Raw genomic sequence first — 27,306 nt, 5'->3', positions numbered from 1 at the left:
ACCTTCTATGACATTTTCCCCCAACCCCCCAAGAATCCTGGGGAGGAATGGGAGCATGAGAAGAGTGGCGTTACTGCCCTAAGGGCCTCATGCAACCCCTGTATTCCATTGTGTGGGGCAAGCTACCCACCCTACCTTGGTGACTAAAGCTCAAGATGTCGAGGGACCCTGGTCCAATGAGAAGGTTCAGATGCAGCAGCCCATGGCCCAGGGCCCTGGCAGACCTCTGCCAGTACTCACCAAGCAGCCCCGGGTTGGGGAACCTCCAGGAGTCGTTGTACGAGGAATACTGAGGATGGCTATAGGGACTCCCGGAAAACTCACTCCCTGTAGGTGGAGGAGGAGAGAGAAACAGGAACTAAATATCAAATCAAGTTTGGAAAAAGCCCTGAGTCCCAGCCAGCCTGAGTGCTCGTGCCATTTGCCTTCGATATAAGCTTCAGGTACTTTTTATAACCAATAAAGGCAGGTTGGGGCCACATCCTTATTAAGTGAGCAGCCAACCTTGTCACTGTTTATTTCCCCCTAAAGCCCTTTGTATCCTGGGAGTGAAAAGCATTCTCATGTTGGCACCATGGAGCCACCAAGTTCCAGGTGTTCTGGGGGTCATTGGCCCATTTTATAAGTCTGAGGGACTCACAAAATGGCCTTGATACACCTGCCCAAGCACAAAGCCCTAGATCACCATGCTCTCAGTCCTGGCTGAGGCCACTCCAGAACCTGGAGTGCTTCAGCTTCACGGCCCATAACCTCAACTCCAGTCTGGCCTGTGAGTGCTGGGGTGGCTGCCTGTAGAGCCTCCTGTAGTCAGGGATGAGACATAAACCCAGACCCTCTCATTGTAGATGCAGATGGAGTCTTCTAGGCACTCTGGGGCAGCTGTCAGTGGCTCTTGGTGTGCTCAGGCAGGTACTATGAGGTGTGCCAGGATGGGAGGTAGCATGGGATACCCCGAGGATTGGCCCACCAGCTTAAAGAACAGTGTACTGCATCTGGCTCTTTCCTGGGTACACAACAGCCCCAGGAGGGTATCCTACCAGCAGCCAGGTCAGAGGCAGGAGCCTGAATCCTGTCCTCCACACCGTTGCTGTCTTGCTGTCGCAACCACCATGGCCTGCCTGTCTCACTCTGTGGCCAGGGTCCCCAGGGGTCAGGCTTGGGCCCTGACCCTTCATTGGGTGCCCCTGTGCCTGGCAGAGGGTGTGTCCAGTAAAGGCCCTGGGGCAGGGCATGGAAAGTCAGTTGTTGAGTGGTTTTCTTCAGCTACTGGGTGCAGAGCACAGGGTTCTCCTCTGTTGGAGATGACAGGCTTTACACAGCTCCATGAGCATGACTCCACAACACCCCCATAGAGATCTATAGAGGCCAAAGGGCAAGAGTCTCCAGAAGGGGCCAACCAGAACTCAGAACCAAGAGCAATGCTCTCTCCTGTGGCCTAAACCCAAATGTGTGGCCCATGGGGCTTGGCCAGGTAGGGGCCCAACAGTGAGGCTAAGCCGAGGGGCCAGCCTTCCCTGCTACTGGGACCAGTCAGCCTCTTCCCACCTCCAAGGCACACAGGCAGAGTGCGTGCATACACACACACACACACACACACACACACGTGCGTTCCTCCTCAGGCCTCTCTGGGGGCCACTCCCAGCCTGACAGGCTGAGCCTTCCAATTCTCTGTTTTTTATGCCTCAGTGGTCAGGGTGTCAGGTTCTGGCATACGGAGGGAGAGCATGGTGACAGTGCTGGGCCGCAGCAGCCCAGCCTCAGCATATCCATCACACCACAGAGCCGCCTCCTCCTCCTCCTCAGGGGCAGGGTGGGGGAGCAGAGACATAGAGAAGGGACACCGCTCTCCCCTCTGGCTCTGGGTGCCTGTGGAGCTGCTCTTTCAGAGGCACTTCCTGACAGCACCATGCCTGGACCTGGGGCATCAGGCTACCGTGGCAAAGGCCATCTATATTTAGCAACATCTTTCCTACTGCCAGGCCCAGTCCGCTGCTGCTTCTTCCAGGAAGCCTCCCTGATCTCCAGCCCCCAAAAGTGCAAGTCTCAGGTCCACTGGGGTGGGCGGGGACTGTGTTCATTTTGTACATGTTGTCCATCCCCAAATTGGCACTGGCTCCTAGAGGCCTACAGGAGGCCATAAAAACAGCTCCCAACTCCTCTAGAGGATGCATCTAACTCAGGATCACTACCCTCCACCCCATCCCCACTTGCCTGGCCTTATAGTATTAGTGACAAGGCTCTGGGATACCTCTTCCCCTGGAAGTCCCTCTCCTGCCTCTCCCTAGGCAGACCCAGTTTGCTGTATCAGCCCCAAGCACCAGATTTTCCCTGCCCTGGATGAACATCCTGGGGCATGGGTGTCTGGCCTCTGTGACTCCTCTATCTGTATGCCAGCCCCCACAGACAGAGGGTACTCAATGGACCTCTCGTAGCTTCCTGGCTTCTTCTGTTATAGATGTCACCATGGTTCCCTCCTCTACTCCTTCTAGTTTTCTTTCAGGCAAGACCCTACTATGAGGCCTTCCCTGACCACCCCATTCCTCTCTCTTGCTCTATTTTTCTCTATAGAGAGCATCCCACTCCAATCTGTCCTGTTTATCATGCTTACCTTGTTAATTACCTGCCCCTTCCACTAGGCTATAGGCTCCTTGGGGAACAGAGAGACTTGTCCATGTCTCTATCCCACCCGTCAGCACAAGGCCTGGCATCAAGCAGGCATGGAAAACTATTTGTTGAATGAATGCATGGATAAAAAATGGGAGCTTCTAGGTCAACCAGAGATATACTACCAGAGCAGACTTCTCTAACTCAGGTGATGGCTAGTATTACTTCCATTATTTGTCCCCACAGTCAGGGGTATATCCTGCTGTGTGCCAGAATTCAAACCAATTTCTCTGACTTCATTGCCTACCATACCATCCTGCCCCTCAATGGAGCAAATGAACCTACTGCCCCCGCCATGGTGTGCTAAGAGTTGTGATATGATAGGCAACCTCAGCCTGGGGCCCCTGCTCTATGAGATGTCCTAGAAGACTGGTGCACTCTAGATAAGGGGAGCTTGACCATCTCCAGGGCATGAGGCTGACCCAGGGGCTGGTCCAACCTCCTATTGAGGACCTGATATGTACGGTGCCAGAGTATCTGAAGTGCTAGATAGGAAGCTGGCTAAGTATAGGGAGCCCTCACCCCATGAGATATGGGGAGGCCAGGTCTTCAATCACCAAGGAAGCTATCTACATTCCTATTCTATCCAAGCCACAAAGCTTACTGGGAAGCAGTAGATCACAGGAGGTTCAAACCCACAAGCTACCACTGGATCCCATGGGCCTCAGTCAGTTTGGCACAGAAGCTGGAAACAAGGGTCCTGGAGCCAGTGTGGATTCAAATCCTGGGTCTGTCTCTTCCCAGCTTTGTGACCCCCAACAGGCCACTCAATCTTCCTGTGCTACAATTTCCTCCTCTATTAAATAGGGCAATTGAAAGCTTGTTGTAAAGACCATGTGGTTTTTGTAGAGGCCACATGAACAGAGTACCTGGCACACAGTGAAGGCTCAGCAAATGCCACCCCACGATGACAATGACCCTGTATCAGTCCCCAAGACCTCCTTGCATCCAGAATCTCATGTAATGCTCTTGACTATTCTGTGAAGCTCACAAGATGGGTACAACTGACTGCACTTCATATGTGAGAAAATGGAGCCTGCAGAGGGTGGGGAGACTTGCCCAGGTTGGGGGATCCAGGCTCCTGTCTCCCAGCACAGGGCTCTCTTGCCTCAATGACACTACTTTCCCACCTGGGCCTCTGTTTCCCCATTTGTAAAAGGACAGAATAGTCCAAGTCCTGTCTAAAGGTCCTTCTTGTCTGCTGAGCCTGATTCTACTCTGCTACCACAGGGTTGTTCCTCCTGGCCCTCACAGCTGCTCTGGGCCCCACCTGATCCTGGGTCCCTGAGCTCTAGGGGGGGTCTAGTCCTTTGCTTCATTTTCCCTGTCTGAACTCACTGCCATCCTCTGAGGGGCACTCACCTTCTTTGCTGAAACCTCATAAAAGCTGTTTGGAAAAGTGAGGTTTGTCTAGCCAGAGGCCTGGGAGTACCTCTGGGGAGAAGGGGAGCTATGAGCCTAGCCTTAAAGGATGGGTAGGACTTTGAGAGCACAGGGAGCTAGGCACCCCAGGCCAAACAGAGGTCTGGGGCTAGGTGGTCAGGGTGTGACCCGAGTAGCCAGACCTCCTGTGTGGCTGCTGTAGAGCAGAGCCAGGATGGGACAGGATGTTAGCATTTCCTCCTGTTGTGGCTGGGACAGCCAACGCTACAGGCCAGGGAGTGGTAGCAGTTGGTGGACAGGCTGGAAGAGTAAGCTTGGGGTCCCGGAGATCCACCTGTGGTCCTGCTGCCACAGCACAGGCGAGAGGGGACACAGCTTGGGTGGTGACATAGCCATACAATCAATAGGCACAAAATCTTCCTCAAGAGCAGGAATGATATTCACAGGGCAAAAAATGCAAATCCCTGGTTCTGGCTTTTGCTGGGGCCTCCAGAGGTGCAGCCAGAAGGCCCAAGACAAAGATCATACAATAAATGCCTTTTCTAAAGATTTTTCCCAGCACAAAGAACAAAGATATTGCCCAGCATTCGTCACCTCTTTCCACCAACTGATCCATGCTTTGGGCATTTCTCAAAAATGCCTACCTCGTAAATTGGAAACATATTCTTATTGCATTTATAGAAAAGATTCTATGAGGCCTGCTTGGGGTGCCAGCTTGTGCCTAGGTGGCTGTCACTCAGTGGGCAGTGGGAGGTATACAGCACATGGGCCCTCCTCAGAAAGAAAGTGGGTACACATAGGACAGACACTGAATGACACAGAAGTCCCTCTACTCACTGGCTGTGTGGGCCTGGGCAAATGATTGAACCTCTCTGGGCTGAGTGTCCTCATCTTGAATATGAGCCTCTGGTCTGAATGTCCCCACTAAACTCAAGTTGAAACTTGAATCTTCATTATGAGGTATTAAGAGGGTGCAAATTTAATCAAAATATGGTATTTGTAGGTATTTCAGACTTTTTGGGATATAAGGAAGGTTAAAGGAGGTCATGAGGGTGGGATCATAAGGGTGAAACCCTAATTCAATGGGTCTATATCTTTATAAGATGATGAAGTTCTATCTTGTTATATGATATTCTTTGTCATCTTGGGACTTGGTAGAGTCCCCATTTGTAAGAAGGACTTCACCAGATGCCACCACCCAACCTCAAAATTCCTAACCTTGAGAAATATGAGCTAAATCAGACTTTATTGTTTATAAGTATTCAGTCATAGCAGCAGGAAGTGAACTAAGACAAGCACCTACATCACAGGATGGTGAGAGACAAATGATATAATGTTCCTGGAAGAACAAACCTATCTTCTCCCTATGCCAAAGAGACTGGAGAAGGTGGGAAAAGAGAAATACCCTCCTCTAACAACTGGATCAAGCTCTAAAAGGAATTTTTGAGCTTTTGCTACATTCTTGGATATGCAAAGGGAAGCCAAACTCTGGGTACAGGAGTAAAGTTGGAAAGAGTTAAGTGCTGTACTAAGAAAATGGAAGGAACTGAACTGTGGGAACTAAAGATGCACACAACCCATGGTGGGCAGGGGGGATGTTTAAGAAGAGAAAGTTCAAAGAAAGTTCCCATCTTAAATTGTCTGTTGGGAGTTTAACCTAGCCCCTGCCCACCTCCCATAGATTCACAAAGCCTGCTACACGCTTGCTAATAGTTTGTCCCCTCCAAAACTCATGTCAAAATGTGATTGTCATTGTAGCTCTGTGAAAGACGGAGGTCTTTAAGAGGTGATCAGGTCATTAAGAGGGGTTAACACCTTTCTTAGGAGAATGGGCTATTATAAAGTGCCCATTCGCCTTCTGCCACATTATGATGTCCTGGCTAGACATCACTGCTATGGCCTAGGACTTTCCAACCTCCAGACTGTGGGCCAAAATACACTTCTCTTCTTCGCAAACTATTCATTCTTAGGTATTTTGTTATAGCAACAGAAAACAGACTAACACAACACTCCAAGGCTGGCATTGCTGTTTTCTCCCCACATGAAAATCAGAGGAAGTGGTTGGGTGGGATGAAAGAATTTAATTAGAGAACAGTATAGATCATGGAGCCCAAGAAGCCTGAGCCAGAGGTGAGCATGGGAAAATGAGTCTCCACCTGGAGATGTTGCAAAATTCTCGGGGAAGACATCAGACTTTTCCATGAGATGGCAAACGAGGGTTTGAATCAATCTTATCTTGAGTTCAAGACACAGGGGGTGGCAGCAGCTCTTGGTATTGTTTGAAGAAGGGAAAGGTGTGGTGAGGCCAGAAGAGGCCACTGCATGTGCAAAGGCAGGGAGGAGGGACCAGCAAATGGTTCATAATGGGAGTCCTTGGCTACTGTCATCAGGACTGAGAATAGAGGGCTGTCCAGGGTCACATTCAGGATGTGCTCCAGCCCCCACTCTTGTTCAGAGCTGCTCATCCTGGAGGAGAAGACAGAAAATGGCCTCTGGAGTCACACAGACTCAGGCTGTAGACCAGGCTCTGCTGCTTATAGGTTGTGTGGCTTTGGGATTGTGGATTTACCTCTTAAGCCTCAGTTTCCTCATCTGTAAAATGGAGGAAAGGGAAGTCCCTATTTTTAAGCTTGTGGAGAAGACCAAGTGACTTTGTGGTTACAGATGATCTTTGTAAACCTGTGTGAGGAGCAATATGAACCTTCTCTTCACTGATGGTGGAGATATCAAGCTCAGCAGAGGGAGTGCTCCCCATACTCCTTCTCAAGACAGAAAAGCTGAAGGGATGTTAGAGGGACATCTGTAAGGCCACCACCTGGTTCTGCCATAAATTTTTGTTTGTGCTTGTCATATGTCTCCATTTTTTGCATTTCCAAGTAAATTGCAAGTATCAGTACATTTTCCCTTAAGTACTTCAGCATGCATATTATTATCTGAAGTTCATTATTTGTTTAATGAACAAATTTTTCTCTTTGGATATAAAATTTACACATAATGAAATGCACAAATCTTCAGGGTACTATGGTGTTTTGAAAAATGCATGATACCCAGGTAAAGCAAACCCCTACCAAGTTACAGAACATTAACTCACTCCCAAGAGAGAAAGTTGTCTTGTGATGAAGAAGAGAGACATCTGACCAAATGAGAACCCGACTCTGGGGATCTGAGTCATCTTCCCATGCATGCAGAGCTCTGAGGTCAGCACTTCTGCCCAGACCCTGACTTGCTGAGACTCCTGACCGGCCAACTGAGTCCCACCTCAAACCTCTGCCACAGAGCCACTAAACAAAGAAGTTGGAGGAATGTATGTTCTTTTCTCAAAGACTAAGAAGGAAAGCAGAGGCTTAAGAAACCAAGGATAAACATGGGGTTCTCCCAAACAGCACTGTATTCCCAATACAGAAGAGCTGACTATAAAGACCAATGTGATAACATGAAAATAAAAAGTTTTGGGGGGCTGTGATAAGCTGTGCTGAATGCAACTACCCTGGAGATTCCAGGAACAGGAGCTTCACCAGAATCAGAGGTGTTTTCAGTTTCCCCTTCGCTCAAAGCTCTGAGATGGCAAGAAAGTCAAAGTTTTCTAAAATTCTCAGAAGTGACAGGTAAACGGGCTCAGTGTAGCTCTTAATTAACCCAAAACGACACCTGCCAGATGATGGGGATTTGCAGAGCGCGCTGGGGGCCGACCCCATCTGCAGATGGTGGGCTCCCACCTCTGCTCGAGACCTTGGCCGGCTGTAATTAACATACAGAAAGTCTTTCAAAGTGACTTCGCAGCCAAGTTCTATTTCTGAAGGAGTCAAACTGGACTTGGAGAGAAAATCTTTATGGAGGAGGAGGAGGAGGATGGAAAGAGTTCAACAGGGCCATGAAATTTCTTCAGCTTCTCTCTGAGGCTTTGTAGAAGTGTCACGTGCAGCAGATCGGGGGTCAGTGGGTACTGGGCATTGCTGCACAAAACTGTCTATGACTTGTGTGATCAAAACCATGGCCTTTCACAACATGTCTATTTAACAAATAGATCTATACATCCACACAGCACTATATTTAATAGTTTAAACTATTATCTATAATGTACATATAGGCAGGATACATACATATATGGGTATACATAATATGCATAATGTATATATACATACACTCTGGATTCTGGGGCCCTCTGAATGAGCTTGAGCAAGCCAATTCTCACCAAGCCTCAGTTTTCTCATCTGTGAAAATGGTGTGCATGGAAAAGATTCATATAAACGACCTGCAGGAGGCTTCCCCTCCTGTCTTCACTATAGACAGGAAGGCCCACAGCCTGGGCCCATGAAGGCCGAGGCTGTTCGCCCTCCCTCTCTATACAACAAGACCTTCCTGAGCTCCCAAAAAGGAGATGAAAACCTGAGCTCAGTAAAGGTCAGCCCTGTCAACCCCGACAGCCCAGCACACTGCACATCGATCCATCGCTGGGAAAAACCTCTTCTCCCACCAGCTCAGGCCAGCCATGAAGGCCTTCAGAAAAACAGGGAAGAGAAAAACCAAGAGAGAGGGTGAGCATGAGGGGGAGAATACACAATGCTTCTCGTTTCTGTTTCTCGGGGAGAGCCACAGACTTTGTGGCTGAAGAGTAGCACTGGGTAGGTCACAGGGACACTGGGTAGAGACCAGGGCCAACCCACGTGAGACTCTGTCACTGGCCAGCTGTGAGGCAGCTTAGTGACCTTTCTGGGCCTCAGTTTTGTCCTCTGTAAAGAAGAAGCTGCTATGCCCATTTCCTTTTGTCTCCACCTATGAAAACTCCAATGTAGGGAACCTCTGGTGATTCCCTGCTGCCTGACAGTGCCCCTGCCCTAGGCCACAGGGTACCCCCACATCTACCAGCTGACAGTCCATCAGAGGCAAGAACTGGAGCTTTTGGGCCACATGATGTCCATCGACACAGATTGATGGCTGTCCAGTGTTTTGAAGGAACAGTGTGTCATTAGTCACAGACCAGGCAATTTCTATCTTGTCCTGGTCACAAGGCTGACTTCTTTTATCCTGTGGCCTGCCTGGCCATTGTAGGCATCTCCACCAGAGACTGTGGCTATCTGTGGCATATTTTAATCAGTTCTGGTCCACTGTTCATACACTGTTTTGCTGTGGTCTTATTCCAAAATTCTGTCCCCTCCTGTCAGTATCTAAGCAAACAGTGGGCAGGAAAATAGGCAAATGATCCCTGCAGACTCACAGGGTGCTGGGTAACACCTGATTTTTGTGTGGGGGGCAGACAAGAGAGACCTCAGCATCTGGCATGCCAGCTCCTAGAGCATTGGTACACCCAGGCTGGAATGCCCGTAAGTGGCACACTCATTAGGACCAACACCCAAGAAGGCTCACGATTGAAGGCCTTTCAGGTCTGCTACCATGGACCTTACCAGTCACTATCTCCTGCCTTGTGCCAGGTCCCAGGGCTCCACACGACCTGTGTTCCCCATGCGTGTGCCACGTGGTCCTCTTCATCTGTTGTTCCTTTCATCTGAAATGCCACCTTCTTTCCCTCCTCATGTTCAGTTTCCAATTTGTCAAGACCTCCAATTTGTCAATACTACCTCCTCCAGGAAGCCTTTCTGGATCAACTGTCCTGCTGAGGGCATTCCCCATTTTTCCCTGATTGCCCAACCCTGGGCTATCACTACATTCTCTAGCCAGGCTCTGGGTCATTTGTGACCCCATCTAGCCTCCCCTGCTGTTGAGTCTGTGTCCTCCTCAAGGGCAGGAAGCAAGGCTGACCGTCTGTGACAGATGGACCCTGATAGCCTCTTCCAGCCCCAACATAGGGCCCTGCCTCCAATACACATGCTGACCGAGTAAACACTAGGAGTGCCCAATAGTCCCTTGAGCCAGCCCCAGTCAGAATCAGAATGGAAACAGGTCATGAATTTCATGCTGGAAGAATTGTGCTGGAATCTGTGTGAGGAGTCCTTGATCCCTGCAGAGGAAGCCAGTACAATACAGAGAGGCAAAGGGGCTCGGTCTGCTGCAGGAACCACAGTGCAGGTGCCACTTGTGAAGAGGGGCTCAGGACGGATGGTCCAAAGGGCTCGGCACACCGCCTACCCCAGACCTTGACAGACCTCCCCTGACACATAATAAAGCACTAATTTTGGATCACTTCAAAAGAGTACAGGAGTAAAAACTTTAAAAAGGAAGGAGCAAAAACATTACTGGTAGTTATAGCCCAGACCAGGCTAAAGCTGGCTTGGAAAGATAAGAAAGTTCTAGGTTTTTCTTAGAGCCTTTTCTCTGCACCCATTTTACCACTGGAAGATGCTCATCCTGGAAACCTGAAGAGTTTCTTTGAGGTACCAGAAGCCCCCGTCTCATAGCCTCACCCTCTAGACTCCAGGTTCCACATTCAGGTGGGATAACATTGAATTGTATTCCCAAGAAAATCCAGCTCACGTATCCGTGATGGATGCTTAATAAACTCACGAGGTTCTTGTGCATCCGGCCTAAGCTGGATTCATTCCAACCAACTGTCAGAACACACTTTTCTTGGAGCTACTCAGAGCAGCATTGGAGTTGGAATGCATGATTAAAAAGTTGGTTGTGGTAGAAAGTAACACTGTCTCCCCACTCCGCAAAGTTCTAAGATTCCTCACGGACCACACACACTGCATTTGGAGAAAACTTATATTACATTTCTGACTTGGGGATCTTTTTACTTTTATTGGTGATGGGCTTTTTTTTAATGCTTTTTTTTTTAGTTGTTGATGGGTCTTTATTTCACTTATTTATATGTGATGCTGAGAATCAAACCCAGTGCCTCACACATGCTAGGCAAGCGCTCTACCACTGAGCCACAACCCCAGCCCCAATGGGCTTGATTTTAGTCAATGCATTCCATTTGGCATTCAGGGTGGCTTGACTCCATTCAGAGCTCTGTGCTGGGACTCCAGGGGGATACACAGTAGACAAACCCAGGCCTCCATGCTCTGGGGACTCCCTGTATTGAAAGTGATTCTTAGATCCAGACAAGACATGGGGGTGGCAGTAAAGGGCAAGTGGATTCAGAAACAGAGTGAAAGTTGTGATACATTCATTCATTCAGCTAAGGTATCCAGGAAGGCTTCCTGTAGGAAGTGATTGCAATCTGGGCCTCAAAGGATATTCAAACTTCAACATTTAGAGGGTCACTAGAAACATTTAGAGGGTTCTACACACCAGCCCAAGCTATTTTCTGAAGTGTTGAAGTGCATAGAAGGGAGTCCCCAGCTCATCCCAAGCAAAAAGCCAGTCCAGCAGGCTGCAGTGTGTCCTGGTGCTAGAGCTGGATATCGAAGGCTCCTCTGAAGGCCCCTGTTCAAGGCTTGGTCCCTGCAATGGAGCTGCTGGAGGTGCTCTGGAATTTCAAGAGGTGTGGTTACGGGGAGGCCCTCAGGTCATTGAGGATTGTGGGACCCCCCTCCTGTCCTCTGTGCTCCCTGGCTTCCCATGTGAGGGCTTGGTACCTGAGAGGCAGTGGAAGACTCCTGGACACGGAGCCAGTCGGTCCTGGTCAAAGCCCACCAGCACCTCGTGGTAGGGCGAAGTCACTTTAACTCTCTGAACATAAGCTCTTCATCTGCAGTGGCTATTAGGACACTCACAGGAATAAGAAATATTGATGCATTTCAAAGCCCTTTGTGAATTAAAATGTGTCATACAAATGTGAAGGGGATATTCCATATTTACCTCCATCCTTTGTGTGACTGTTGGAAAAAATGGGTACACTGGGGCTTTTCTTTTTAAACAAAAATTATAGTTCTAGATGTATTTCTTATATTTCAACAAGTATCTAATTTTCTTTTTCTGGTACCAGGGATTGAACCCAGGGGTGCTTAACCACTGAGCCACATCCCCAGCCCTTTAAATTTTTTTTTTTTTTTTTTAATTTTGATACAGGGTCTCACTAAGTTGCTTAGGGCCTCACTGAATTGCTGATGCTGTCCTGGAACTTGCAATCCTCCTGCCTCAGCCTCCCAAGCTGGGAAGTGTCTAAAATTCTTGACTGAGGAAAGAAAGCCTCACACTAGGAGGGCGTCAGGGCCCTTGATCTCACTGCGTCTCAATCACAGTGTGGCTTTGGGCACATCCCTTCCAGGTTCACTTAGCTTCAGTTTCCCCAAGTGGACAATGGTGACATGGTAGGAAGACAAGATTGGTTGGTGTCTGCTCTTTCTGTGCTGAGGAACACTGTGCTCTGCAGCCCCCACCACCCCCGCCACTCCTATGCAGATGACCCTCTGTTTAAATCAAGAGTCCAACCACCCACCTTTTCAGAGTGTTCTGTGAGGTCTTTTTTGTGGGCAAATAGACAATTTCCACCAGGTCGACTACAAAGATGAAACAAGTCCCCAGCCCCTGTCACCAGACCAGGACTCTCCAGTACAGGGACCCAGTAATGTCCCCACATAGCCCCAAAGCCTATAGGGACTCCTTCCCCCAGCTCAAGGCTGGCCTGGAGCTGACTTACTTTTCCGCGGCCTTGACCTTGGCCTGTTCCTCAGAGCAGCCAGGGGTCCTCTTCTGAAGAAACTGCCTCCCCCGGCTCTGCTGGCCTGAATGCCCGTGGCTGACTAATGAGACGGAGGTGAAGGTGTCATACCTTGCTGGGAAGTCACAGTGCTAGTCCCGACCTGCACCGCCTGCCATCAAATTTTAATGCTGCTGCTGACATATTTATGGAATGCCTCACCAAGTGTTTGCGAGGAGACCAGACAAGATTTACCTCCACAATTACTCCCACATTGTGCCGGCTTCATGGCGCGCTGGTAACTCGGCCGCACCGAGGCTCCAAGCCCCACTGTGCCCCAGGAACGCACTTCATTCTGTACACCTTTCCTGCCCCCGGCAAGCAGGGCCCGGGCTGGGGAGGGGGAGATGAATCAGACACGGTCCCTGCCCACGGAGAGCCCACGGTCTGCAGGAGGGAGCCACACACACATAAATTACCTGCGCCCTGGGTGGCTGGGGACCGGCACTGAGACAAGTACTAGAGGCAGGACGGAGGGGAGTTATTTCTTCCATCAGAGTCCAGATCAAGAGGGAGGTCAAAGATCAGGGACTCTCAGGGTGGCCACTTGCTTTGGTTTTCTTGGTCACTCCCGTCTTAGGCTTCTGGGGCTCTCCATCCCTCCCTTATGCTGGCCTCGGCTTCAGCAGCCTCTTTCAGTGTCTTTACACCTGTGCCGTTCTTTGGGGCTCTCCTTCCCAAAGCTGACTGGGAGTGCCACCCCTCCTTACCCTTCCTCCCCTGCCAACACATCTCTTCCTCTTTAAGTTTTACTGTCCCCCACTGCAGAGCTGCCCAGGGGCAGGAGCCATGTGCAGTGTTCCCAGCCAGTGGGTCTCAAACCTTGGAACCATCTGGGAGCCTGGAAAACTCCAGAATACCAGGCCACACCCCAGATGGTTCACGGGGACTGGAGTTCACAGGTATTACTGGTCTAGACTTGGAGGCAATTCCAGTGCACAGTGAGTTTGAGAGCCAGTGGACAGGGACTGGTCCTCAGGCTGTGTGGCATCACCCTCACCTGAGAATGCTTAGAAACGCAGCATCCTGGGCTGGTCTAGACTTACTGAGCCACAATCTGCTCTGTGAGATGATCCCCAGTGACATGAGTGACAAAGTTTGAGGAGCACTGATCCACGCTGAAGAGTTTCCCAGCATCCTCAGGGGCACACTGGTGTCAGTCCCCTGAAGTAGAGCCCCTAGGAAAGCAAAGCTCCAAGAGTGCTGGCCACTGCAGGCTAACCACCAAGAAAGGCTGGCTCATGTGGGTGGACTCCAGTCAGGACATTGGGGCAGGTGCCACCATTGCCAGAGAGCTTGACCAGACACGGGTTCTGTGGAGGGAGCTGAAATAGGACCAACCCTCAGCACGGTCCACACAACTCCCAAGGCTGGAGCCCTGATGCAGTCCTATCTCTACCACCAACTTACTGGAGCAAGGCCTTCCCTGTCCAAGCCTCAGTTTCCCCAGGAGCACAGTGAGGAGGTTGCCCTCAAGTTGGCTGTGCTGAAGGAAATCTGTTCAACTGACACTTTCCTCTGTGTCAGCCAGTCCACAGACCTGGCAAAAAGGCAGCTTTGGGAAAGGAAGATGTCTTGGGGAGGACAAGGAAGGAGGAGTGGAGACACCACCCACGGGAACACATGCAGAGCAGTGGGAGAGCCCCACATGTGTGCTGGGGAGACCCACTGTGTGTCCACTTTACCTGTTCATTCCCCAGATACTGTCTGAGTGCCTACTGCTCAACACTGAGGACACAGTCCCCAATAAAAACAGACAACAGGCCCACCCTCTGTCAGCTTATGTTCTAGTGCTACAGACAATGAACAAGACAATTAAGTTAAAACAAAGCATACAGTATGCTAGATGGTGTGTTAAGGAGAAGACATAAAGCAGGAGACAGAATAAGAAACATTGGGGAGGAGGTAAAATTCTAGAGTGGGTACGGATGACTTTTCTGAGAAGGTGACTTTTGAATAAAAAGCAAAAGGAAGCGAGAGTTAGCAATGTGAATATCTGTGGGAAGAGCACTCCAAGCAGAGAGAACAGCAAGTGCAAAGGCCCCGAGGCAGGTGTGTGGGTGGTATGTTGGTAGAACAGCAAGGAGGACTGTGTGGCTGGAGAAGAGAAGTGAGAGGGAGGGAGAGAGGTGAGATTAGGGAGGGAAGTGGTCAGGCGATCATGGAAGGACAGTGGCTTGTACTCTGAGTGAGCAAAGGACATGGCCTGACTCAGCCTACCTAGGCTGTCATGTTGGGAAGGACTGAAGGGGGCAAGGGTGGGAGGAAGGCCACTGTAAATAGAGATTTAAAGACCGACCTGTCCACAGAGTGGAAACCGCTGGACTGGGAAGGGGATGTGGCCATGTAAGCAGAGATCAACTGACCAAAGTCAAGGATGCTCACAGGGTGGGGCTGTTGAGTAGAAGGAAAAGTACCTTGGATTCTATTCCTGGCTCTGCATGACCTTGGGCCAGCCCCTTCCTCTCACTGAGCCTATCACAAAAGCCGTAGCAGGGTCGCCTTGATGTGGTAGGATTCTGAGAGCATGGATGGGGAAGCTGGGTAACCGGGCACCTGTCCTGCCGCACTCAGGAAGGCAGGGCGAGGCATCCTGCTTGTCCACTAGGGGGAGCTGTGGCAATGCTTCCTCCAGCAGAAATGGAGTTTGCCTCATCAGGGGAATTTCAGAAGTCCCCAGCAGGGCTCCCTGGGGTGGGAACAGATGTGCCTCTGAGAAGTTCCCATAGTGCCAGGGATCCTGTGATTGGCAGAACTTTTCCTCTTCAAAAGACATTCTGGACAGCCCAACAGCAGCTATTTAAGAAGTTGGTTCCCTGGAACCCTGAGGTTCTGTCTGTCTCTTCCCATGACCCTAAATACACTGTCTCCTGTTCGCAGGGCTCTGAGGCCTGGGGTGTGGCTCAGTGGCAGAGCACTTGCCTAGCATATGTGGGGGTGGTGTGTGTGCTTGGGTCCGATCCCCAGCACCGCCTCCCCCACCCCCAAACTCACACACACACACACACACACACACACACACACACTCATGGGAGTTCAAGGTCAGCCTGAGCAACATAGAGACTCCAACTCAACAAACAAAAGGCTCATCAAGACTAGGGGCCTTTATCCTGATGCTGCTGCTCAGGCAAGTTACAAAGAGGAAGCCAGCGCTCCTCAGCTCCCTCCTCTGTGGCTTGGGACAACACCAACCCAACCTGACCTTGTGGGGCAGCAGTGGACGTCACAGGTGGGAGAATGGAGAGTTAGCCGGGAAGTTCCAAGTAAATGTCATCACAGTTGTGAAGCAGAGCCCCCTCACTGCCCCTCTCCACATCCCTGGAAGAAGCCACGGTGCACCCTCCCCCACAAAGGTACAGACCGAGGGCCAGGGATGTTTAGGAAACCGCCTTCCCTCAGAGCCTGGCAAACCCGGGGACAGTTCCACTGCCCAAGAGTACTGAGTGCTGGGCTGCGGTGTCCTGCACATGCCACCCCCGCCACCCAGTCCCCCACCCTCCACCCTGAGGAATTCCGTGCACAGAGGTTCTGGGTGCAGGGCAGGGTATGCTAAGTCAGGCCTGGGAGACAAAGAAGGGGGAGAGCTTAGCAGGACTTGAACCTGGTCCTTGCGGATGTGCAGGTAGGAGAAGGTGCCCCCAAGTCCCCCGGGCCACCCAGAACCCACCAGCTGGGAGAGTCCCTGAGCCAGGGGGCCACCATGCCACCCTCACACTGGCCCCCTGCCCCAGGCCAGCCAAGGCTGGTGGCCCCAAGCGTGGGCCAGCCTCCCCCACAGCCCACCGCCTGCCCACCTCCTCCACCGGCATGGTGGCAGGCCCTGCCTGCTCCCCCGGGAGCCCGCCGCCAGGCCTGATGGCGCTGACGGAGGGAGGGAGGCCGCCAAGCTGTCAGTCTGGAGGTGCCCCTCGGAGCCCCTCCTGGCTGGAGCAAGGAGGGTGGGCCGGCGCCGGAGCCGGGCTGTCAGGGCCTTCACAGAGACGAGGCCGGAGAGGCGCTGCCTGACAGCTCGCCCACCGAATTAGGACCATTTGCATGCTAATTTCTAGCGCTCTAACGGGCTGGCAGGCTGGCTGGGGTGTGTGGAGTGTGCAGAGAGAGGCGCTAGGCCTCCCCGCCCGCCTGAGATGGAACAATGCTTGACTGATCTAGCTGCGTTAACGAGCAAATTATGGTAATTTTGTTATTACAAATGCATAGAAATTTCCAAAGCAGGCAGCCATTTAGGGCAGCTCCCTGCCCCTCCCCGCTCCTAAATACCGAGCCCCCTGTTTGTACACAAGAGTCTGGCCCCAGCTTCTGGGATAGAGATTCCCAGGGGCCAGGCTTCCCTCAGAGGCCTCCCAGGGAGGCCCTGGGTGAGCTGGCTCTGGGTTAGGCCACAGATCCCTGCTGCTTCCCCAAAACCTCTCCCTGTTTATGTCCCCAGAAGTCTGTCTCGTCCCTGGGCCTGGGGTCTAGTAAAACTGCCACAATCAAGCTGTTCTCTCTCCATTCGGAGCAGGTAACACAGACGGTTCTCCTCATCGCTGTGCCTGGGTTTTGAGAAATCCATTCCATCATGTCTGTGCCTAGACTATGGACTGGGCTCGGCACTGAGGAGAAGCTGAGGGATCGGATCGTCCGGTGAATGAATGAATGAATGACAGAATGAGTGGAGGAGGAGAGGAGGGAAGAAGAAAGGGAAGAGGGAGGGAGAAGGAGACTAGAAGGGATCCAAAAATGAGGACAATCGAGAGAGATCTGGGCCAGTCGGCTCGCTGGTGGTGCGATTAATCCAAGACTCCACCAGAGGAGTTTATTTGCCAATTGGCAACCCATCCCGGTATTTATAATTATCCACAGTAGAAATCACAATTTGCCCCAGTTTTCCTGGTGATCTTCCTTTTGATTGAAGGTAATTTGGGAAGCATGCTCTTGGAGTGCATCCAGAGGGAAACTGCTTCCAAGTCACTCCCAGTTCCCAGCAGGGACGAGTGGCCGCTCCAGGGCAGGGCTGGGCAGGACAGCTCCGTGGTGCCACGCCGTCAAAGGCCAGTCAGTCCACTTGTGGAGCTGGGGGTGGGCGAGTGTCCACTCCTGGGCCTCCGCGTAGAACACCGGCAGCACTCCTATTTTATGATGGGGATTTCAGGTCGGGCCGATGTTATTGAAAGGTCAAGAAGCTGCCTCAAATCCATTTTGGAAGTCAGTGGGGAATAAATCACCAATTACAGAGGGAAGGAGGTCCGCTCCTGGTGTCTGAGGGAGCCGGGACTCACTCAGGGGCTGTGAGGCAAAGGCCTAGATAGAAGCCCAAGCTCTGTGGCCTTAGCTGGGGTCCTGGTCAGATTTTTCTATTTGTTTGATTTTCTAACTGGGTCACAACTTCCAGAGGGAAGCTGAACCCAGGAAAAGAAAACAATCATTCCTTTTTGTCCAGCTACCTGACTCTGGGGGAAGAGCGGGGAGGGAGCTAGCACCTGGGCATGATGTGGGGCTCAGGCTGACCCTCTGCCAGGCCTGGGCCAGGGAGGCCACTGTCTGCATCCCCTGGAGCAGGGTAGCTGAGGTCCCTGAGGAGGCCAGGTCCCAGCCCTGGGGAAGGGATCTGGACTCAGGGATACAGAGCAGGGTGGGATGAGGAGTCCTGACTTGGTTGAGACCATCCCATTATTACCAAGTCTATAGAAGGAAAAAAGACAAAAATGCTTCTCTTACTTGCTTCAGGAAGGAACTGGGGGTGAGCGGGGACAAGAGAGCAGGCTACTGCCCAGAAAGAGGGCCAGCCTGGCTCCTGCTTTGACTTGTCCCGTGTCGCTGCACTAGCCTTTGCCATGTCCTCAGTGGCAAAGTCCCTGCCCATCCACCGTGGAGGGCGAGGTAGCTGTGGCATGTACAGGGGCCATCTCCAGACCTCTGTGAGGTGTGGCCCTGCCTCACCCTGCACAATCACCCCCAATCTTGGCCTCTGCTGACTGCCTGCCATGTGTCTCCTACAGGGTGGACTCACCCAAAGCCAAGGGCAGGGCCACGAAAGGCAAATGCCAATTTCTTTGCATCCATTTTTCCACTGGTTCATTCCCGGGAGTCCCCCCTGCAGGAATCTCCCACCCAAAGCACTTTTGCAAAGGCTGCCTACTCCCAAAGCCCCAGTGCCTAATTCTAGGTGACATGGTGTTTGCTTCAACCCAAGAACCCTCTCCTTTTCTCAGATCTGCTCAAACCACACCCTTCTCTAGTGCCCCACGGAGAAAGCAATTTCTAAACTTTAACCCGTGTCCAACTCCAAGTTGGCAAAGTCATCCAGCCTCAACTATTCACTAGTTGTGTGACCTGGAGCAAACCCCTCTTCCTAACCCCTGTCCTGCCTCAGGCTACGGCGAGGATACACTGAGGTGACGCATGCAGCAACACAGCGATGGCACAGCTCTGGCCAAGTGGTGCTCATATTCTCACCATTATCGTGAACGAGACCTCAGAATGGCCACTGTCATCCTGTATCCTGCTCTGGCAGGATAATGCCTGAGGAATTTTTGACCTGGGATTGCTCTTGAGACAAAAGGATATAATAAGCTGGGTGCGGTGGCACACGCCTGAAATCCCAGCAGCTCAGGAGGCTGAGACAGGAAGATCGCGAGTTCAAAGCCAGCCTCAGCAATGGTGAGGCACTAAGCAACTCAATGAGACTCTGCCTCTACTAAAACACAAAATAGGGCTGGGGATGTGGCTCAGGGGTTGAGTGCCCCTGAGTTCAATCCCTCACAACCCCCCCAAAAGGACATAATAACACAGTTGTCTATTTAAAAAATTTTCTTCCCATCCTCTTTTCTCTTTCTTGCTCTTCCCTCCTCCTTCCCTCTTTCTTCCTCTCTTTCTTTCAACCCTCCATTTAAGCCTCTGCGTTTTGGGTCCTTTATTCGGAGCCTCTGCACATAGACTCCTTATAAAGAAAATTCATTTGTTCAGGGTCACCGCGTGGTTTTTCATTAAAAACAAATTACCCGCATTCAGGGAGGACATCTGGGCTTCGCGGGTCCCATTAATGACTATATTTCCAGCCTCCCTGGCCCGGTTGGGCTCCCCTTGCCTGTCACCCCGCGTTCCCTGCCCCAGGAGGACAATGAGAGTGACAGTCAAGTGAAAGGGAAAACATGAGGGATGAGGGCGAGAGGCGAGTCCCCTGAGAGGGGAAGGAGGGAAAAGTGAAAAAAATAAATAACTCAAACAGAGGGTAACAAGGGCCATTGTCTCAGCATCTTCCAGCAAGAAACCGGAGCAAATATGGGGGGGGTGCATTTAAAAGGAGCTCAAGCCCTGTTTAATTACAGACTGCACCCTAAACTCTTGACTCTGGACCAGACAAGAGGAGGGGGTGAGCGCTGTATTCAAATAAGCCCACCCACATCCATTGAGCACCTACTGTATGCAGGGACTGGTCAATGGAAGATTCTGAGAGGAGTTCCAGGCAGACTCAGAAGCAACCAGGAGACGGGCACACTTGGCCACCACAGCCCTGCCGATGCAGAGCACGGGGGTGCCATGGGGGTGCACTTGAGGGGAGGCAAGGACCCTGGTGGGGGAGCAGGCTCCCTGCAATAGTATTTAATTTGGGCCTAGGAGGATGAGGCAGAGGGAGAAAGGAATAGACTGGAACCAAGTGTGAGTTCCCCGGTGCCCCTGAAGGAAGGGCTTCTCCTGAGCCATGAGGGACTCTGGGTCAGGACAGCCATCCTTAGCCCTGAGGGAGCCTAGGGAAGCCAAGCGATTTCCCTGAGCCCAGAGTCCTTCCAATCAGATCCAATCCCAGGCACCAGGGCTCGGTGAACTTGAGACACAAGTTCCAGGGTCCTGGCCCAGCTGCTGCAGGCAGGCCATGTGTCCTGAAAAGGCACAGCGCCTCTCCAGAAAACATAAAGAAGACTGAAAAGCCCTTGACAAACTAAAGACGACAAAAAGCAGAAGACCCAGTCAACAAAATTAGAGATAAAACAGAAGCCATTGCTACTGAAATCAAGAAGATTAGAAACTATCCTTAAAAATATCCTCCAGTCAACTAGGAAAACGTAAAGAGATTGAGCTCTCTGGGCTCAGTTAGCCTCTGAAGGAGACAGAAATGCTCCAACCTGACAAGGGACTTCAGATGGCAGCAGGGATAACAGGCCTGTGCTCCCTCTTCAGATAGGACAGCTCCATGCAGGTGGGGGCTGCGGGGGGCTGCTTGTTGTAGAATTAGGTCATAAGCAGGGGTGGCTGGGCCTCATTTCAGGACACTCCCCTTGGCTCTCACTGCCCCTGAGGGCTTTAGGCACTGAAGAGAAGTATTCCAGATGGGGTGACCTTCAGGGTAGAGGTGGTGGCTGGTCCAGCTGAGGGCCTGCAGCTCATGAAGTCTTAGAGACAGGGGGCTGCAGATCCCACTAAGCCAAAGGGAGTGAAGCAGCCCCAGCAGACTGAAGCTGGGGTCTGGAAGGAGCAATAGCCTCGGAACCTTAGGGACCCTGGCCCTCCTCACCCAACCTCCCGCCTCCCTCCCCTCACTCCACCTCCCAGTGGAAAACAAACCTCCCAGGCTGACAACAAACCTGAGGATTGTCTCCTCCCAGATCTCTCCCCTGCTGGGAAGCATCACAGATGACTCAGAGGCTTTGCTGGGCAGCAGGCCTCCCCATTCTTTGATGTGGACAATGGCACTTTCTCACTTTCACTATTAGCAAACCTCTCTGAAAAAGCTCCTCAAACATGCCAGCACCCAGCCCTCTACAGAAATTCTGACATCCCCTTTCTAGGCCTGATTCTCCTCTCTGTGTTCTCAGAGTCCCTGGGCTTACTTGTTACTACCCCTGTCCCCCTGTAGGCCCTCACCAGGAGCCTGACAAGGTATCCTTAGGCTATGCCGAGGGGGAGGGAAGGGGAGGGGAGGAAAGGGGAGGGAGGGGAGGGAGGAAGGGAGGGGGGAGGGGGGAGGGCTACCGACCTCATCAGCTCAAGGCCCTGGCTTTAATTATTATGGTCAACAGGTCTCTCCCAAGCCCCTCCTTCCCAGCCACCCAGGAACCATTTTATAGGAGGTGCCACCCCAACTTACATCACATTAAATGTGCCACAATAATAATTTCTGTTCTAAAAATGAAAAAAAAAACTTTTTTTTTTATAATCTTGCTTTTGAAATTATTTGGCCATAAGTCATTTAATCAATGACTAATTATGATTTTTCTGCAATCAAGGCATAGACTTAGAACTCTTGCAGAGGGAGAAAAATCTAACCTAAAAATTGTTTTAAAACATAATAAAAGTTTGATGAGCCTTAAATTTAGTAGTTAATGAAGTTAATGTCACAATGTGTAGACATTTCATATAACATTAATTAATGCCAGCGTTCCAGATTCCTTTTTGAATTGTACAGGCAAAAGGCAAAAAATAAAATTTCAGGCCTCAAAGTGTAAATTCCCGAAAAGCTCCTAGACCTTTAGCTGGGGACTTCTCTGGGCCCCTGCGTCCTGGTTCAGGGCTCCATGTGGAACACCAACCTCATCATCCGAGAGCTCCAGTCTGCCAGGGACTAAGACGCACTCACAAATAATGTGAGAAAAAGTAGAAGGAAAGAAGAGCAGGACAAGGGAGCTGGGCGGGACGCCTCAAGCGGGCAGACCGCCTGCTGCTGTCCAAGGACGAAGGGCTTTTCGGAGCCTGGACACTCCTGCCCGGAGAGCACGGCCAGGCCTGGCTCCTCCCAGAGAGGGTGGCCATGAGGCCCTCTTGGCAGGTCTTTCAGCAAGAAGTGGCACTGGAAGCATTTACAGCAGAGTAGTTTAAATCTCAGCACTTAACTCTCAGTCATGTGTCTCTTCTACTTGCGGTGGGGGGTGGTCAGGAGCTGAGGACCGAGCTGCAGTCCCTGTCCAAGCCTTTGGGTTTATCTCTTGGATTCATGTCCACTCCACCTCTGGTCAGAATCTGACTTGACCATCAGGACTTCAGGACTAGGTCCGAGGACCAGCAAGGCCATCCATTCCCCATGGGACACCATGTACCTCCCGTTCTCCGCCTATACTAACCGGGTACACCAACCTTTTGGGGGGCCCTGAAAGAACAACAAGCCCAACCTGTCCCCACTTCATCTGCCCAAAGCTCAGACCTTCCACAAATATTCCAGTTTCTTCTAAAGCAAATCCTTTAAAATCTCCTAAAAGCCATCACAAGCCAGTTGTTTTATTTTGTATTTTTAAGTAAAGCAGCAGTAGAGGAACAGCAGGAGGAGGCTGCAGTCGGAACCCCGCGACCTCACATTCAGCCTTGGGTTTGAGACCTGCCAAGCACCATCAGATGGAGCTGGACGCTACTACAATGTGATCCCCACCTGGAGTAGCACTGAAGGTGAAGGTGTCCTCTGCCAGTTCTGACGTCCCACTTCCTGGTCAGGCCAGGGAGCCCGTGACTTTGGGCAGGGCCCTCTTTCCCAGGTAGGACCCTGCTTCTGTGTGACATGTGTGAAAAAACAACATTTCCCAGCACCTGCCTGGGCCCATGATGTCCCCTTCCCTACCTCTACACTCCCCCAGGGGACACACTGCTTACCAGGATGGAATGGATTCTGGTCATCTCTGCTACCTCACTTGCTCCAAGGCTCCAGATTCCTAAGTCTCTGAATCCCCATGCCAGGTGCGAAGGCCCTGAAGGTCTATCCTGGTCTGCACAGCAGTGGTTGGGGTTTCCAGATTGGGACATGAGATCAGCACATTCTCAGGCTCCTTCCTTCAATTCCTTGTCCACACAGGACAGCCCAGGGCTGTGGCCTCATCACTTCAGAGACCAAATCTGAAGGGAACTGCCCACTTAGAACAGAGGTGACAGGGCTCAGGCCCTTCAGTCGAGCCAGGAGGTAACATCAGTAGGATGGACACCACTGCCTTAGCGGCCCTGGAGTGGCAGGACCAGGAAGACCCCTCGGGAGCATTCTGTCTAGCATCCCTACCCCTGCCTCCTATTTTAAGAGACAGTAGAAGTCCTAAGGCCATGTTTCAAAGTCGTTCTGTATGGCAGCTGGAATCAAAACCAGATCTCAATTTGAGCAGGACCTTCGGGCCTTCCATGTCCTTTCCATCCCAGAATCTTTGATTTTGCCTTTTTTTTTTTTTTTTTCCTTCACAAGTGCAGTCAAGAGCTCAGAAAGCCTGCATGGGTGTGTTGGTTTCTCCCCAACTCCAGGGTCACTTTGGGGTTCCTTGGAGCTTCAGTTTAAATTCAGTGTCCAGATCAGGTCACTCCAGACTCTTGTTCCCTACCTGTGAGGGCACAGGTGGTCTCACCTCTCGGTCTCATGTCCAGATCTGCCTTGGCAGAGCCTGCCCTCTGTCAAGGCAACCAGATGTGCTGCTTGGCGCCCAGAGTTTTGCAGGGGGTGAGGCCTGGTGCGGGCACAGGCCCTTTTCCATCAGGCCCAGCCTGCCCTCCCAGCTCTTCTCCTCCACCACCCCTAAGGCTTTGCCCACACAGCTCCTGCTGGATGCCTGTGCTCTCTGGCCTCTCTAGGGCTTCTCATGCATGGGTCCCTTACCCGCAGTGTCTTCTTGAACTGGCTAACCCACACTTCAAGTTCCAGCTCCAGTGACTCTCTCCCCCAGGAAGCCTTCCCGATTCCTCCCATCCACCCCAATTTCCTCCAGCAGACTCAGCGGCCCCCCTCTCCTGATCTCCTGGGCACTTTGTACGTTCTTGGGTTTTAGCTCTTAGCATAGCATGTAGAGACGTTTTTCTTACTTTTCAAGTAGACTGTGAGCTACCTGAGGGCAGCAGTTAGCTGTGTCTGAGACACCCCACCTAGTCCAGAACTGGTGCTCAGTGTCTGAGGAAATGTTTGGAGAATGAACAAATGAAAGAATGTGAAGTTTCATCCTTGCTGTGTCTGGGGTCAATTCCACATTCCTGGTGTGGCAGAGTGACTAGAGGCCACTAGAGGGCAGCAAAGAGTCAGGAACGAGCAACAGGTGTGAGCCCTGGAGACCAGGACAGGGTGGGCAAAGGCATGGAAGGAGCCTGGGAGCCACCAGGAGCCCCAGGGAGAGCTTAGGAAGAAATTTAGAGGTGGGAGGAAGCAGAACTAAGAATGAAGGCCTTTCGCCCCTTGAACAAACCCAATGCTTGGGCTAGAGAGGCCCTCGGAGGGCACTGGTCCAGTCTCCCATCCAATGCCTGAGTCCCCCAACAAGCTGTCTTTGGCTGCAGCTGGCCCCTCCCAAGCCTGCCCATTCCACTGGTTTCCCTTCTAGTTGCTGGGAAGGTTCTTTATAAAAAAGGCCGAAAAAGTGTCTCCCTGACTCCCGTTGGCTTGTTCCAGCATCACCTATGGACTTGTGAGGAATATATTCACCCCTGGTTCACATACCAAATGAGACCCACAGAGTGGAAGTGACATGTCAACTCACACAGGCGTCCCTGACTGAGCCAAGCCACCATCCTGCCTGGTGCTGGACCCTATCCCCCTCTGGTCTGCATGTCTTCCACTGAGAAGCTTGTGGGACAGGCGGGACTCAGAACCTAGGGTGATCTTGCCAAGGGCACAGAAAAAGCCCTTCCTCCTTTCCCTCCAGAAACTCTTCCCCACTCACTCAGTTGGTGCCTAGGGAATTGCACAACCCTCATTTCCAAGGACCCTCACAAATAGCAGCCGAGGCAGGGTCAGAGAGGTCTCAGAACTGTGCATGTCACGCAGCTGCACACACTTTCCACAGTACCCCTCACCTCTCTTGGGGCACACCTCCATGTCTTGCTAGGCTCCACCCCAGTGCTCCTGGCCTGCTTCCCCACCTGTCCACAGAGGGCTTTGCCTGGAAGTCTGCTGGTCTCCCAAAGTTGCCAAGTCTAAAACCTAACCTTGTTCAAGTCCAAAAACAAATACAAACCCTATTCATCAGCCTCCTCCCCAACCACCTCCCCTTCTGGTCAACCCCCTTTCCCTGCCTGGGCTAGCTAGGCTGTGCTCCCTCCCACAGGAACTCATGCCAGCAGCTGGGCTCAGTCCCCATGCTCCCCTTCAGAGACCCAGGACCCAGAGGCCCAGCTTTTGGCGTTCCCTTTGCCGAATGCCTTTCTCAACTGCACCAACTGTAAGTACCTCTCTGTTTCCTCCAGGCCAAGGCATTCAGGGTCTGTACCCCCCACTCTGCTGGGCCATGCTCTCCCGTGACTATGCTCTTCTCTAATTGGCTCTCCCATAGGTCCACACACTCCACTGGTCTGGGCTCCACTGGAGAGCTCTTGGTTTTATGCCTTCCAGGCCAGGCCCACATAGGTGTGCCTGCTAGGCTGCTGCCTCCATACCACACCAGGCTCAGACTCCGAAATAAGCAATGCTACTACTATTAGTTGACACATATGAAGCTTAATGTATGCCAGGAAAAGTTCTAAGAATTTTTACTTGTATGATATCATTTAATTCACGTTTATTATCATCATTCCCATTTTAGATGAGGAGGAAACTAGGGCCTCATCTAGTAGAGAAGTTATATAACTTGCCACAGGTCACACAGCTACTGAGAAGCAGCATATTGATTCAGAACCAGGCAGTCAAGCTCCAAGTATATGTTCTTAACTCACCCTCCCATACTTCACTACATGCCTGCCAAGCTAGCAGCCTGCCGCTTCCAGCCCCTGGTCAGCCCTGGCATCCTTAGCTACATTGCTCTACCCCCAAACGCATTATGGACACAGCAGATTGAGCCAAGGTCTCATTGGAAAATTCCCCATTTTTATTTCAACCACTGAGTCCTGAGTGCTCCTAGGTGCTAGGCACTCTGCCAGGAAGCAAGGATGCAGCCATCAACACACACAGCCTTGCTTAGTGTCCAACCCTTACACACCCACACAGGCCTGAAGGGAAGCACTCACTAAAGTACTCCAGTAGTGCTTAGTACTGTGAATGCAAAACACCAAAATGCTCTGGGAGAGGGACGGTTGGGGGTCCTGGTTTAGGTGGCACATGGTGGACAGAACAATGCCCCCTGGCCAAAAATGCCTAATATCCCAATTCCTGGAAGTTGTGAATGTTATGCTACATGGCAAAGTGGAATTAAGGTTGTAGGTAGAAAGAATTAAGGCTGCTAATTGGCTGCCCGGAAGATAAGGGGTTAGGTTTGGTTATCCAAGTGTGCCCAGTGCCATTACAAAAGTCCTCCTGAGTGAAGAGGGAGGCAGGCTCCTCTCTCCATGTTGCCAGCTTTGAAGAAGAAGGACTGGGCCACAAACCAAGGAAGGTAGGCAGCATCTATGAGCTGGAGAAAGAAAGAAAATGATTCTCCCCGAGGGCCTCCAGAAGGGACTCAGTCTGTGGACACTGGACTATAGCCAAGGGAGGCCCATTATGGACTTCTGGCCATGAGAATTGGAAGATAACACTTTTTTTATTGTTTTAAGTCACAAATTTGTGGCAGTTCTTTATGGCAGCAACAGAAAATTGACACATTTAGGTAACGGGGGAGGCCTCTCTGAATAGACGAAACCCAAAAGGGTACAAGGGACCAGCCTTTTGTTTTTTGCACTGGGGATTAAATTCAGGGGCACTTAACCACTGAGTGCATCCCCAGCCCTTTTTATTTTTTGAGACAGGGTCTCACTAAATTCCTTAGAGTCCAGCTAAGTTTCTGAGGCTGGCTTTGAACTTGCAATCTTCCTCCCTCAGCCTCCTGAGTTGCTAGGATTACAAGCATGCACCACCACTACACCTTGAGTCCTTTTTTTTT

At 51.4% G+C, this 27,306-nt stretch overlaps 1 protein-coding gene across 4 annotated transcripts in view; it reads right to left on the bottom strand.

Annotated features, from left to right (window-relative positions):
• Positions 1-27,306, bottom strand: part of Pax5 (paired box 5) — a 193,244-nt gene that overhangs the window by 13,973 nt on the left and 151,965 nt on the right. For all 4 annotated transcript variants that reach the window (XM_048783361.1, XM_048783364.1, XM_048783362.1 and 1 more), the window contains one exon: positions 241-327. In XM_048783361.1, coding sequence (XP_048639318.1) covers positions 241-327 — 87 coding nt within the window. The remainder of the gene's footprint in view (positions 1-240; positions 328-27,306) is intronic.

The sequence above is a fragment of the Marmota marmota genome, unplaced genomic scaffold (assembly GCF_001458135.2).
Source record: "Marmota marmota marmota unplaced genomic scaffold, marMar, whole genome shotgun sequence".
Lineage (NCBI taxonomy): Eukaryota > Metazoa > Chordata > Mammalia > Rodentia > Sciuridae > Marmota > Marmota marmota.
Note: the sequence above shows the minus strand (reverse complement) of the source record. Positions and strands in the feature narration are given on the sequence as shown.